A 15,611-nucleotide genomic window follows, 5' to 3' on the forward strand; every position below is an offset into this window, starting at 1 on the left:
GAATCTGGGATTCCTTCACGACATGGGTCTGCAAGAATCAGCTGCTAATTTATAAAGCAGGAACGCAGTGGCCGGCTGCAGGCTGCTCAGCTGCAAGAGGCATCGCACTGGAGCCGACCCAGCAGCCGTGCATGTGGCAGGGTTTAGTTTAGAGATATAGCATGAAAACAGGCCCTTCTGCCCACAGAGTCCATGCAATATCCCGCCCAGACTAGTTCTATCTTATCACACTGATAAGATTGAGCCCTTCAGCCCAACAAGTCCTCCCCGACCATCAACTACCCCTTCTCACTAGTTCTGTTATCGCAGTTCCGCATCCGCTCCCTACACGCTAGGGGCAATTTACAAAGAGCCAATTAACATACAAACCCACACTTCTTCGGGATGTGGGGGGAAACAGGAGGAAAGCCAAGGGACCACAGTGAGAACGTGCAAACTCCACACAGACAGTACCCGAGATCAGGATCGAACTCGGTTCTCCGGCGCAGCTTGACCCGCTGCGCCACTGTGCCGCCCATGAACAGAGAGCGATCAGTGAACAGAGTCAGGCCCAGGGCTGGGTTGTCCTCGCTCCCTTGCCTGGGAGCTGTTGGTAGAGACGCTCACAACACGAGCACCCTCCCACCAACCCCACAGGATGCCCTGTCAGGTTGAGATGGTGAACAGCAGGGTGAAACAAGGTGCTGTGCTTGCAGGGACTGGCTCAAATGCTGCGTTGTCCTCCGAAACCTCTTTCGTGCCGAGTGTCCGATGAGGAGCAGCTGGACTCAGAATTCCTGGATTGTAGCTGTTCCGTGAATAGCTGAAGTGCTGACTGCTGTGTAGATGTGACATTTGCACCGTTGACAAGCCAATGCCAGTTGTGAGCGATACCCAGTAAAGTCAGAAGAGCCGCTGATATGGCCGCCACGCTGCACTTTGTGCAAAGGAAGCCATTTACTGTCCACGCGTCGCCATGGTTACCGTGTTTTAATTGCACGCAATAATATTAGTGGCAAGAGCCGTAAACATAATATGGATCCAGGGAATGTAATCCGGGTTGTTTACAGAGTCAATACCTCCTGCCATTCAGTAACCAAGGGAGTAAAGACAACCGATCTATGCCGGTGTGTCTGATTTACTTGAGCCGCTAGCTGCAGTCTATTAATACCTATTTGTAATTTGATGCTTCCATCCACACTGTTAGTCATTATTGTGTCGTGGGCTACAGTCGAAGCAAGGCCCTTCGCTCTTTAGTATATATGCTGAATAATTGAGGTCTTAGCACAAAGGTAGAATATAGAAAGGAACAGGCCCTTCAGCCCACAATGTCCATGCAGAACATGGTGCCAAGTTAAACTAATCTCATCTTTCTCTCTTCCCTGTTTATCTAATAGCCTCTTACGTGCTTCTTTTGTATCTGCCCCCACCAACACCACCCCCAACAGTGTGCTCCATGCATTCACCCACCATCCTCTGTAAAAAAAAAACTTGCCCAGCACATCTCCTTTAAACGTTGCTACTCTCACCTTAAATCCCTCTAGTCTTTGACATGTTCACCCTGGGGGGATAAAGGTTCTGACGGTCTACGGATTTTGTGGAAACTCAGCTGGTCAGGCAGCGTCTGTGGGGAAGGAAAGGGATTTGATGTTTCAGCCCAGTGATTCATCGCCAGTTCTGATGGAGCATGAGCTGTCTCCCTCTCTACAGATTCTCCCCCGAGCCCTTCCAGATGTCTCCCGTGGTTTGCCACCCAGCAGTCTTACCTATGTGACTGACTAGTGTCACACTAGGAGTTGTTTCTCATTTGCGCCTGCCTGACGTAATGTCCCTGGCAGCTCCGTCAGCATCTCTAGAAGCAACCCGAGAGGAAGGCTTTCCATATCTGTATCGTCTTCCGTGGTCATAGAGTAAGAAATAGCTAATGACTTGCAGGAAACAGATGGACAGTTTTCACACAGCAAGATTTAGGGGTGGCACGGTGGCGCAGCGGTAGAGTTGCTGCCTTACAGCGCTTGCAGCGCCCGTGACCCGGGTTCGATCCTGACTTCAGGTGCTGTCTGTACAGAGTTTGTACGTTCTCCCCGTGATTGCTTGGGTTTTATCCAAGATCTTCGGTTTCCTCTCACACTCCAAAGACGTACAGGTTTGTAGGTAAATTGGCTTGCTAAATGTAAAAATTGTCCTCAGTGTGTGTAGGATAGTGTTACTGTGCGGGAATCGCTGGTCGGCGCCGACCCGCTGGGCCGAAGGGCTTGTTTCTGCATTGTATCACTAAAACTAAAACTGAACTAAAGATCCCACAAACAGCACTAGAATTTTGTTTCAGTGGCGTTTCAGGAAATTGATATTGGGCAAGAACCTTTTTTTTAAAAACTGCCCATGGATCTTCTGCATCGGCCTTAGAACAGCTGGAACTTTAATGTCAGTGGCATCTCTGACAGTGCGGAGCTCCCGTAGAAAGTGGGTTTAGATTATGGAATTGGGAGTTACAGAATGCAGAATTATTAGGTGTAGGATGGAACTGCAGATGCTGGTTTAAACCGAAGATAGACACAGAAAGCTGGAGTAAGTCAGCGGGTCAGACAGCATCACTGGAGAAAAGGAATAGGTGACGTTTTGGGCAGAGGCCCTTCTTCAGACTGGAGAGTCAGGGGAAAGGAAAATGAGAGACATAGACGGTGATATAGAGAGATGTAGAACAAATGAATGAAAGATATGCAATAAAGTAATGATGATAAAGGCATGTCATTGTTGGCTCTTTGGCTGAAACTCGTTCTCACCTAACAAACAGCTAACAGTCTGAAGAAGGGTTTCGGCCCGAAACGTTGCCTATCTCCTTCGCTCCATAGATGATGCTGCACCCGCTGAGTTTCTCCAGCATTTTTGTGTACAAACAGCTAACAATGACCTGTTTCCTTCATCATCATTACCTTTTTGCATCCTTCATTAATTTGTTCCATATCTCTCTACATCACCATCTATATCTCTTGTTTCCTTTTCCCCTCACTCTCAGTCTGAATAAGGGTCTCGACCCGAAAGGTCACCTATTCCTTTTCTCCAGAGATGCTGCCGGACCCGCAGGATCATTAAGCTCAGGACAGATTGTGAGAGACACTCACTAAATCTTAGGGCAACTTCAATTGTCATTAACTATCGACCACAATGTAGTTTGCCGCTGAGTTTGTATTGAAAAGCTCTCCTGTTAATACAAGTAAAATTCATCTTTATTGCGATCTTTTTAAGTGAGATACTACAACGATTGGGCCGGGATTCTCCAGGCTGGTGAGCGGAGTGTGGTTGGCATTGGATGAGGCTGGTTCTGTTCCTGCTTCTACAGGAGATGCCGGTCGCGATTCTCTCATCCCCTGGCACCACCACTGCTCCTCTGTGCCAGAGCACGGGTCATCTGGGCTCCCCACAGCCATCTCCCCCCTCCCCCCTCCAGCCCGTCAGACTGGCCAGGGGGTGGGTTCACTCAAAGCGCCGTAGGTGGTTGAACAGTGACTGGACATAGGTGAAGACACACATGGGGTCAGGCTTGTTCCCCATCACCATCATGTCGTCCACTTCGATTAGCCTGTCGCAGTGTGCCATCTTCCTGCAACGTCAAAAACACAATACTCTCACACAACATCAGAAACATAACAGCTCTCTCACTCCCACAGCGCCTCTACCCCCTCCCCTCCCCTCCTTTCACCACCACTGCAGGACCACGATGGCCATTGTTCTCTCATTGGAAACGTTAATTCAACATTGGTTGGTCAACGTTATTCAACAAACAGCAATATGATACCAATGGTTTTGATGTTCAGGTTTGCTGATGATTGTTGAAGGATATTTAAAGCCAGGGCATTGAGGAAGCACTCCTCTCCTCAAAACTGTAGTTATGTTTGGTTGAGGGAGGAGAGGGGACTGTGTTTAATGTCATCCGAGTAATGGTCTCTCCCATGTTTGCTGGAGCTGGGAGTGTTAGACACATCGCGTGGAATTAAGCTCATATCTATGACCTCCTGAGTCAAGGGACAATGGTTAGCACTTCCCACATCTAGCTTCCTACCCCCTGTTATCAAGCTTCTTGAACAGTCCTTCCATCAAGCTAAAATACGGACCGATTCTCCTCTACCCATTGTGGACATTGGATTTTATCTCTGGAACTGTTGCACCAGCATGCTGAGAACTACATTCTGCATTTTGTATCTTTTCCTTTACTCTACCTATTGTACTTATGTTTGGCCCAACTGTATTTATATGTAGTATTATCCGATTTGACTGGATAGCATGCAAAATAAAGTAGTTCCCTGCATCTCGGTACAGGTGACTACAATAAACCTAAGCCTAGATGTACAGCACCTTGTTCCTATTCCCAGCACAGAATAGAATTTAAATCTGGGCAACAGTTGGCTGGGAAATAAAAACGTGTGGATGTTTGTTGCCCTCACCACACGGTCTTCTAACACAGGAGCCAATGGTTAAACAAGAGGTCAGTCACATTGTAGTCCCATCTATCATATACTCAGTACCTAAACAGCTATGATTCATTTCAATGTAGACACCTTGTAATGGACCCAAAGGCACCAGTATAATGTGGACTGGTGGGATATTTAACTGCAGTGCACATCTCAAGTCTTACCCCGGGTAGATACTGGAGACTCTGGCCCATGGTGGATCTGATTGTTCTGAAACCCAACCCCAGCCCTGGCCCCCTGTCTGTGCCGGTGGTGGATGAGCCTTGTCTATTCAGGGCCAGTACTCACTCAGCCATGCCGAATGCCAGCTCGAAGTTGTGCTTGCGGTTACTGGGGCTCAGCTCATTGTAGTCGAATGATTCTGGGAAGAAGGAGTGGATGAGAGCACAGAATGCCATTCCATTGCTCCAACTCGAGGAGAAGTTCTGGATATCAATCAGCTGCAAGCAAATGTTAGACGTTTACAATCCCTCTCTGATTACCGAGGCTCAGTGATAAATGATAGCATCCATTTCAGGTACTGGGTCCAAGCAAGGGTTGGATACATTCATTACATTCTTCCATCAGCGGGGTAGCATGGGCCAGACACAGGCTAGGTTCCCTCCACACCGTCCAGTCACTGAGCCTCAGGGCTGGAATGGCATGGATTAGATCGAGAATAAAGTTCCCTTCCACAGTCCCATCACACACAGAATTGTACAGCATCTAATTAGGCCCACCACGTCAGTTCTGACCATCATGCCAATCTGTACTAATCCCACTGGCCTGCATATCCCTCTGTTCCCAACGTATTCATGTCTCCGTCTAGCTGCCTTTTTGTCGTTCCTTTATCTGCCTCCACTTTCTCCCCTGTCAACTCATTCCGACACCGACTCATGGTGTGAAAATGTAATCCTTAGATCCCCTTTATACATAGAACAGAGGTGGCGCAGTGAACCGTGGTCCTAGCATCACCTGTCCCCTCACGTTGGTTGGCATTAACCCTTTTGCTTACCTTGTATCCGATTGTCTTGGAGCGACACCACTCCAGAAGGATCTGTTTGATGCTGCTCGCACTTGCAACGGCAAAACTTTGTGATCTCTGGAGCTTCCCCTTTGACTCTCCGATTTTACCCCTGGGTAAAGGGAGGAGGCGATGAGAACTGAGCCGCCAACTGTGTCGGGTACTATTCACGGTGCAGCTGGCAGTATGTGGATTTCTAACTGAGTTATCCCTCCTGAAACACCCAGTGACAAGAGCTAGCTTTGCTCAAGGCCTTTTAACTCTTTAAAGGAACTCTCAACGTCCCATTTCCTGCTCTTTCACCACAGCCCACAATTGAGCCCAATTTTATTTCTCACCGTCAATTATCTCTCAGGTTCAGAACAAAGAACAGTACAGCACAGGAACAGGCCCTTCGGCCCACTATGACTGTGCTGAACACAAACCCAAATTAAATTATTCTGTGGCCTTCATGTGATCCATATCCCTCCACTCCCTGTATATCCATGTGCCTATCTACTGCAAAAGCCTCTTCTGAACACCTCTGCACTGCTGAAAAAGGTCCAGCAGAGACTGCACTTCCTGAGGGTGCTCAGGAAGAACAACATCACTCAGACTGCTGCTGTCTTTTTATCGGTGCTCCATAGAGAGCATCCTAACATACTGTGTATGCGTGTGGTACACCAGCTGCACAGCGGCTAAGAGGAAAGCGCTCCAGAGGGCTATTGACAACGCCCAGAAGATTGTCGGCTGCCCTCTCCTCACCTTGGAGGACCTACACAGTTCCCACTGTCTCAAGAAATCCCAGAACATTATAAAGGACATTTCCCACCCCGGACACTCCCTGTTTGAACTGTTGCCATCAGGCAGACGGTACAGATCAATGAGGACAAGGACAAACAGACTCAAAAACAGTTTTTATCCCACAGCAATAACCACACTTAATATAGCCACCAAATGAGCGCAGGTGCGCTACATACCAAAGGGATTGTGCAATCGACAGAAGAATGTATGGTTGTGTGTTTATGCTTGTTTTTTTCATGTTATTTATTTTAGTTGTTCATTTCAGATATTCTCTTTTACGTATCGTTAGCTTTTAGATAATGTGTGAATGGTGCACTGACTGGTTGCCATTTTTAATTTTGTTGTACATGTTTACATGTTATAATGACAATAAAGAACCTATCCTATCCAATCATTATCGTATCTGCCTCCACCACCACCCCTGACACAGAGTTCCAAGAACCCACCACTCTCTGGATAAGAAAGGGTTTTGAACTCTATAGGGGTTGAGAGGAAAGTAAAATTGATACCAAGACCACAGACAGACCACGGTCTTATTGGATTGTTTGGGTGACTGAATCATCTCCTCCTCTTCTGACACGTTACTATGAAGACATGCGGCACTGGGAAGTCTACATCAACCAGCGGCATCCTTTTTACACTAATCCCATTTTGCAAAGTCTACATCAACCTTCCTGCCCCTCCTCAGAGTGATGGTGGTAGTCATTTTTACGTCGATTTGAAAGAGAAATGGCATTAGTGTGTTCCCATTGCTCTCCCCCACCCGACAGTGTAATGCGACTTTAACACCTCCCTCACCACCCCTCCCACAGCGCGGTGCTCCCTCCCTCACCCACACGCACACACCCCCCACCCTAGAACAACTCTTCTGATGGTAAATGCATTGTAAGCAGCAGGCTCCCCCGTATGTACTGCCCGCCTCGTCTTGTCTCTAACCTGCTGCCTTCCTGTTCGAACTTCTCGAAGAGTGCCTTCCTGGACTGGGGTCCGGAGGTCCGCGGCAGCGTCTGTGACCGCATCAACAGGGGCCTCTTCCCCCCCTGGCGGGCCGCAGGTGGGGGTGGGGACCGCGATTTGGTGGACGCACTCGGGTAAAGTTCAAGGACACTGCGGCGAAAGAGATCAACATCGGAAGTTAAAAACTTGGAAGTGCAGTGATAAATCCCGCTGTAGAGGGTGGAGGCAAACGCAGAACATGGAACAGCATGAGAACACATTGTCTGTGCCGAACATGATGCCAAGTTGAACTAATCTCGTCTGCCTGCACATGATCCATATCCCTCCATTCCCTGCATATCCATGGGCTTGTCTCAAAGTCTCTTAAATGCCAGTATCGTAACCCTCCACCACTTCCCCAGGCAATGTGTTCCAGGCACCACCACCCTCCACCACTTCCCCAGGCAATGTGTTCCAGGCACCACCACCCTCCACCACTTCCCCAGGCAATGTGTTCCAGGCACCCACCACCCTCCACCACCACCCCTGACACAGTGTTCCAGGCACCACCACCACCGTCTGCAAAATAACTTACACTGCACCTCCTTCAAACGTTTCCCTTTTCACCTTAAAGCTATGCCTTCTAGTTTTTAACATCTCCCACCCTGGGGTAACGGGTCTGACTGTCTCATCTACCTCCGCCTCTCACACTTTTATATACTTCTATAAGTTCTCCCCTCAGCCTTGTGTCGTGACAGAGAAAACTATCTGTGTTTGTGCAACTTCTTATTGCCAATAGCCAGCATGCTGGTAAATCTCTCCGACACCCCTTCCAAAGCCTGCACATCCTTCCTGCAACGAGGAGACCAGAACCTCATGCAATACTCCAAACCAGCCTCACCAAAGCTGCATTATGACTTCCTGACTCTTGTACTCAACGCCCTGACCAACGAAGGCATTGTTAACTACTCTATCTGCTTGTGTTGCTACTTTCAGGGAGCTATAGACTTGGACCACAGTCTGTGCATTAATGCTGTTAGGGAGCCTACCTCTCCATTTTCCCCTCACATTCGACCTCCCACAGTGCAGCTCCTCACACTTGCTTGGATTAAACTCCATCTGCCATTTCTCCGCCCGTTTCTGTAGCTGATCTACATGTCATTGCATACTTTGCCCGCCTTCCTCACAGTCTACAACTGCAGCAAACTTGCTGTCCTCTCCAAACTTACTTATCAATCCTTGCAGAATCATCAGCTCTCACTGAAGATCTTTGGATATTGAGGAAACCAACGGATATGACATTAGTGGAGGAAAGTGGTGCCGAGGGAGGAGAGGAGCGGAGGTGGGCTCGGCAAGTGGGGCTGCCTAATGTTCTTCTAGTGTTGCACCTGAGTGGAAGGGTGCAGAAGAGATTCACCAGATTGTGACCAGGACTTGCTGGCTTGAGTCATAGGGAAAGGTTGGAGAGGCTGGGACTTTGCAGCATTGGAGGCTGAGGGGTGACTTATCAAGGTGTACAAGATCATGAGGGATAAAGTGACTATCAGTCTTTTTTCCCAAGGTGCAAGATTCTAAGACTAGAGGGCAGAGGCTTAAGATGAGAGGGGAAAGATATAAGAGGGACCTTAGGGATGGCCTTTTCACAGAGGGTAGTCTGGGATGAGCTTTCAGAGGAAGCTGCAGAAGCGGATGCAATTGCGATTTTTAAAATTCATTTAGACAGATATATGGATAGGAAGGTTTTGGAGGGCTTTGGCCCACGTTCAGGTAAACAGGACTAGCCCAGAATGCCAAGTTGGTCGGCATGGACAAGGTAGGCCGAAGGGCCTGTCTCTGTGCTGCACAATTCCATTGCTCTATCATTCTGACAGGCTAGGTCTCATCTAGGCCCAAGGTCTGATCCACGGTCTGTGGACAGTAGGTGAATCCTGGCCAGAAGACAGCTGGGCAACCCTGACTGGCCTAAGTGCCAACTGGGTGATGTAGTGCTGCAGCAGGTAGTGCTATTGCCTCATAGCTTCAGGGACCTGTGACCATTTCTAATCTCAGAACCCATCTGTGGAGTTGTTACGTTCTGTCCATTACGATGTGGATTACCCTTCCCCCCCACCCCCTCCCAAGGTGTCCAGTTTAGTTCCACGTCCCAAAACCGGGCGGGTAAGTTACTTGATGGCTGAGATTATCCTTTCAGGTCGTAAAGAAGCAGAGGGGAGTTGATGAGAATGGACTACTGGATATTGGGTGGTAGAGTTGGACTAATGGCACTGATCTCCTGGGAGCTGGCACAGACCTGATGGGCCGAGTGGACTGCTTCATAATAAGTCAGGACACATTAGTGATGTGAGGTTTCGCAGAGTCATTACCTGGACGGAGAGCGGAGGTCACTTGACACCGAGTGACTGATGGAAGAGGCTGTCTTGCTGGTGTTGGCATTCTTATCTGCAAAACGAGAACAGAGAGGGAATCATAGTATTGAGAAGCACAGAGTCGGGCCCTTTGGCCCAGACCACTTATGCTCGACTTGATGCCTAAGCAGGTCACGTTTTCCTGCGTTAGGCGCAAATGCCTCCGCTTTTCTTACCCAAGAACATGTCCAATGCAACTCAGCTTGGTTTGGCAACTACTCCATCTAAGACAGTACAATATTGCAGAGAATAGTGAATGCAGCCCAGTCCATCACCCAAATCAGCCTCCTCCCTTATTGACTCCACCTACACTCCATGCTACCTCAAGAAAGCAGCCAACATAATAGGAGGTAGTTGAGGCAGGTACTATCACAATGTTTAAGAAGCATTTGGACAGGTACATGGATAGGGCAGGTTTAGAGGGATATGGGGAAAACAGACAGGTGGGACCAGTGCAGATGGGACTTGTGTAGTTGGTTGGTGTGGGCAAGTTGGGCCGAATTCCATGCTCTATGACACTATAGTCAAGGCCCCAGTCATTCACTCTTCTGCCCTCTCACATTGAGCAAAAGATACAAAAACACATATCACCAGATTCAAGTATAGTTACTTTACAGCTATGATCAGACTGTGGCATGGACCTCTCGTGTGTTAAGGATGTATTCCCAAACTTCCAATCTATCTAACTGCAACCCTACAAATTTTTTCTTATCTGCACTTTCGCTGCAGTTGGAACACCATATTCTACACTCAGTTGATGTTCTCATTGACGTGCTCATGTATGGTATGATCTGCCTGGATGGCCAAGCAAAACAAAGTTATTTATTGAATACATGTCAACAATAAAACGATGCTAATAAAAGTAAAGATTATAAATATAGTAACACAGTAACGTTGCACAGAAGCCCATGCTGCTGAGCTCTGCGCATTTAAACTTCACTTTAGACTTTAGAGATACTGGGCGGAAATAGGCCCTGTGGCCCGGTACCCGGACGTGGCATCGAAGGACGAGAAAAAGGCCGAAGCAAAGAAGTTGAAGCCAAATAACCAAACGGAAACGAAGCCGAAACGCCAAATAACCAAAAGCTTACGAAGCCGAAAAGCCAACTAACAGAAAGGGCGGGACGCCTAAATGCAAACTAACTGAAAGTACACAGCCGAAGGAGCGCATCCCTCGGGACAGCCCCCACTCTCCCACGCCTGCTCTCCGCCTCGTCTCCCCTGTGTGGCCGCACTGTGATGGGCTGTGTGTCGGCAACGCCGGGTGGAACAGAGGTTTGGGACAGGCTGGTCCCTCTGCCCAACCAGAGTCACTGACCGCGATGCACCGCCATCGGACCCCAACCCCCACATCAGGGTGATTCCCCCGCCCCACCCCCGGACCCCCACCCACACACGGGGTGATTTACCCCCTGACACCCACACCGGGTGATTCACTCCCACCCTGGCCGTGGGGACAGACAGCTCGGGGCATTGGCAGCCATAGTAAATCGCTTTTAAAACATGGGGGACACACAAATTCCCTGGTGGGCCGATGACAAGTGTGCCTGACAACGAACAATTTTATCTCCCCACTCCCCCCCCCCCCCCCTTGATAACAAGAAGCATGTTTTATTTATTACCGGCTGGTTGCTTGCGGAACGCACACAAACTCCCACACACAAAAACCAGATAATCTAAACTGCTTTAACCAAAGATAGACACAAAAAGCTGGAGCAACTCCGTGGGACAGGCAGCATCTCTGGAGAGAAGGAATGAATGGGTGATTATTTCGGGTCGAGACCATTTTTGAGACCTGAAGACTATGTCTGAAGGGTCTCGACCCGAAATGCCACCCATTCCTTCTCTCCAGAGATGATGCCTGTCCCACTGAGTCACTCCAGCATTTTGTGTCTATCTTTGGTGTGACAGTTGTCTCATTTCATCGGCTTCATGTGTTGCGCGCATGGAAGAGACGCTTTACATGCCGCTTGCATCTATTCATCCTTGTGTCCTCTTAATGAAATCTCACATCTTTGCGAGGGAGGGATGGAATGGATGTGACCACCGGCTAAAGCAAAGGCCGTTAGGACAGGGAAATAATCCCACCACTTAATTCACCAAGTTCCCGAATGTAAGAACTATTTATACATGTAACATTTTGTTTTTAAATCAATGTAACTCTTTTTTGATTATTAATGCCGAGTTAAAACTCCGTCCTGTGGGAAGGGCTTGCGGCAGCTGGTTTCATAGAGCCTTCATTGTTGGTAGGTGCTGTCCTTTCACATGGACCGCTGTCAGTGGCAGTCTTCTCAACCTCCATAGCAGCTCTGCATAAGTGTAGTCAGACGTGATGGATGCTGACAAGTCCCGCCCCCCCCCCTCCCCCCCCGCGACATCATGTCCGTATTTGACTTTTCGGTTGAGCGGCCATTCGGTTAGTTGGCGTTTCGGCAGAGTGGCCATTCGGTGAGTTTGCTTTTAGGCGTCCCGCCCTTTCGGTTAGTTTGCATTTAGGCGTCCCACCCTTTCGGTTAGTTGGTGTTTCGGCTTCGAACGCTTTCGTTTATTTGGCGTTTCGGCTTAATTTCCGTTCGGTTATTTGGCTTCCACTTCTTTGCTTCGGCTTCTCGTCCACCACGCCATGTCCGCACACGCATTGGCCCACCATGCCCACGCCGCCAACAGTTATCCTGCACACTAACACTATCCTGCACACGAGGGACAATTTTACAGTTTTTACCGAAGCCAATTAACATACAAACCTGTCTGTCTTTAGAGCGTGAGAGGAAACAAACGCAGTCACAGAGAGAATGTACAAACTTCATACAGAAGTGCACCCCTAGTCAGTATCGAACCCGGGTCTCTGGCACCCTGTAAAGCAGCAACTCGACAGGCACACCACTGTGCCTCTCCACACGGCACTGATGTGTTTGTGGGATGCAGATGTAACTATCATTGATTGACCATCCCCTACTTGTCTCTGGGCAAGACTGTCGACCAGCACGTGGGAATATGTTGTTGCAAACACAAAGTGCAGGAGAGCTGAACCCGGGTCTATGGCACAGTGGGACAGCAGCTCCACCAGACGGGCTGTGCTGCCATCAGTGGGAGATGCCGGATAGGTAAAGGCCGGGGTAAAGACCTCTCGCCCCCGTGCCCACCACTGCTCACCTGCCGTCTGGCCGACGCTCTCTGTCTGGGGTTTGCTGACTGCCGTCTGGCCGAGCGCTTCTGGTCGGGGTGACACGACGCCCAACACCTCTGCTGCGAACTTCTCCCCGGACTTGGTTACCGCGGTGATGGGCAGGTGAGCTAGGCCCACTGCTGCCGGCTGGTGCTCCAGTGTTGACACCTCCTTCCCTGTGGAAAAGGGAATGTCACTGATCTGTGTTGCAGCATGAACAGTGCCACACTAAACACCCAGCCTGCGTTCACACACCCCTCATGAAAGGGTCACGGCACCAGTGAAAGACTTACAAGGAAGAAGGCAGATTGCTCCATTGCTAAGATCCTGGCTGATTCACTTCGCCTCGATCCTCCGTCGCCACAACTAAAAACCCCTACAGTTTTCTAACCACCACCCTCAATATACCCTGTGACTCTACCCCCACCACTCTCTCAGGCAGACAATCCCTGAGATTCATGTACCCCAGAAACAAGAAACCCTCCTCATCTCTGTCTGAAATGAGCCACTCCTGACTCTGGAACTCATGTTGAATGGAAAGAGGAGATGCAATCCAAGCAACATCGTCCCAACTTATAGTGGGTGTGGAGCAAGGAAATGTGTGGTCCGTGTAGGGGCGCTGAAAGGTGGTTGAACACCTTGTGAAGGTTCTGGAGACTGTGGATGTTGGAATCTGGAGCAATGTATGAACTGCCGGAAGAGGTCAGTGGGTCAGGCAGCATCAATGGAGGCAGAGGGATGTTGGACGTTTCAGGTCGAGACTCTGCATCCGGACACTTTGTGAAGTTGGTCACCGCCAGAGTGCCCGCTCCCACCAGACCCCCCAACTCCTGAAAAACACAATGCTGGAGGAACTCAGCGGGTCAGGCAGCATCCGTGGAGGGAATAGACAGGCGACATTTCGGGTCGGGACCCTTCCTTTAAAGCGATAGGCGTCAAGTTGTTGAGGTTGAGGAAGGGTTGTTATAGAAGCGGAGAGATTTTGTAAAAGTTTGGAATTCTCCGCCCACTGTGTGTGGAGCCAGAGTGTTAAATATATTCACAGCCACGACAGTCTTTGTGTCTTTAGGGGAGTCAAAGATTTTAGGGAAGAATTGAATTGAATTGAATAATTTAGTGTCACACGTGACAAGTCTTTGCTTGCGTACCCAAGGTATGCAAATAGTTGCCCATAAAGGGCGCTGACACGGTTACAAGAGGCAGGAAAGCAGAACGGTGGCCGAGATCTGATCCACTGTGCTAGGTTCTCCAGCCTTGCATCTCAGCTCTCCTCCCATCCTGACCTCCCCACTATTTAGTTTAGTTTGTTATTGTCACGTGAACTAAGGTACACTGAGAAACATTTGTTTGCGATCCAGTCAAAGAAAACACTATACAATCAAGCTGTCCGCAGTGCACAGATAAAGGATAATGGGTAAAACATCTAGTGCAAGATATAACATTGAAGCCTGATAACGTTGATTAAAGATAGTTCAAAGGTCTCCAACGAGGTAGATTTGAGGTCAGGACTGCACTCCAGCTGATGAGAGGATCGTTCAGTTGCTTGATAACAACTGGGAAGAAACTGTCCCTGAATCTACTCCAGCTCAGAGTCTTCCTGAAGGTACATGTTGGTTCTGTTGCCTGCGGTGGCTAGTTCTAGGCTGAGCCTCCAACCAGTCCGAGGACGTGGAGCGTTGTGGGAGGGGGAAAGTCAAAGACTTTGTCAGGGAGACAAAGTTTAAAGGATATGTGCGGAGTACGTTTTTTTACACAGAGAGTGGTGGGTGTCTGGAACGTGCTGGCAGGGGTGGTGGTGGAGGCAGATATGATAGTGGGCTTTAAGAGGCTTTTAGAAAGGCACATGGATACGGAGGGATTGGTTTAATTTGGCATGATGTTAGGCATGGACATTGTGGGCCGAAGGGCCTGTTCTTGTGCTGTACTATTCTGTTCTCACTCCAGCAGCTGACTCTGGGTGGAAGTAGAGTCAGTCAGCTGCCAGCTAGAGGGGAGCTGGTGAAGGTCACGGTCTGGTTGAATTCTGGCCAGTGTGGCCCATAAGCCTTTCCTCCTAATGACGGCTGAGGCGAAAATAAATATTTTAGGCCTCAGAATATTCAAATAAATGAAGACGTCTGGAGGTGATGAGCGGTGTGGAAGGGAAGGGTTATCTCCAGCCTTGCCTCTTACGGAGTGGAGGGTTGTCACTTCTGCAGTGATGTGTGTCTGTCTCCCGCTCTCCATCCCGTTCAGCTCTGCCGTCGGTTCTCCAGCCTAGAGAGACAAGATAGGGAAAGGAGAACGGTTAAACTTCAGGGAGGGATCTGAGGGCGTTTAACTTGCCGAGGCTGAGCGATTCTGTAACACATTTCTGCCAAGAATCGGTGCCAGTTCTGTGGCTGAACGTCAATGTGAGTAGGGAATCTGGAAATAGATGTCAGCCATGGTCTTGGACGGTGGGACAGGCCCAAGACGATGAATGGTCTCAACCTGATCCTGGAAGAATCTCTTCTCTTCCTGTAGCCAGCAAGAGGGGAAAACTGTCCCTCCTGAAATAGAGGATCAAGGGGAAAACACGAGCATTGGTATTGATTCAATATTGTAACGTGGAGCAAAATACAGTGAAAAACCTTAGTTTGCATGCTATCTAATCAAATCATACCATATGTGAGTGCAATCAATGTTAGTGCAAGGAGAAATATACTGGTGTTCAGAATAGAATGTTACAGTTACAGAGAAAAAGTCCAAGGTCTTCAGTGAAGTTGGTTGGAAGATGGGGACCACAACCAGGCTTATGAGACGAATGTCTGCTAAATCTGGTGGTACGTGTGTTCAGAGTCTGTCCCACTACATAGAACTGTCTGCTACAGGAACAGGCCCTTCGGCCC

General features: G+C 49.0%; 1 protein-coding gene across 2 annotated transcripts in view; it reads right to left on the bottom strand.

Moving 5' to 3' along the window:
* Positions 1-3,188: 3,188 nt before the first annotated feature.
* smtnl2 (smoothelin like 2) overlaps positions 3,189-15,611 on the bottom strand; it is a 31,078-nt gene continuing 18,655 nt past the window's right edge. The window contains exons 2-8 of one of the 2 annotated variants that reach the window (XM_033045868.1): positions 14,907-14,997; positions 12,729-12,917; positions 9,534-9,609; positions 7,171-7,341; positions 5,443-5,563; positions 4,737-4,888; positions 3,189-3,580 (exon numbers count right to left, since the gene is read on the bottom strand). In XM_033045868.1, the coding sequence (XP_032901759.1) occupies positions 3,454-3,580; positions 4,737-4,888; positions 5,443-5,563; positions 7,171-7,341; positions 9,534-9,609; positions 12,729-12,917; positions 14,907-14,997 (927 nt within the window). In that variant the 3' untranslated portion in view covers positions 3,189-3,453. The remainder of the gene's footprint in view (positions 3,581-4,736; positions 4,889-5,442; positions 5,564-7,170; positions 7,342-9,533; positions 9,610-12,728; positions 12,918-14,906; positions 14,998-15,611) is intronic. The other variant, XM_033045870.1, reaches the window with a different exon arrangement.

Source organism: Amblyraja radiata, chromosome 28, assembly GCF_010909765.2.
Source record: "Amblyraja radiata isolate CabotCenter1 chromosome 28, sAmbRad1.1.pri, whole genome shotgun sequence".
In the NCBI taxonomy this organism is placed as follows: Eukaryota; Metazoa; Chordata; class Chondrichthyes; order Rajiformes; family Rajidae; genus Amblyraja; species Amblyraja radiata.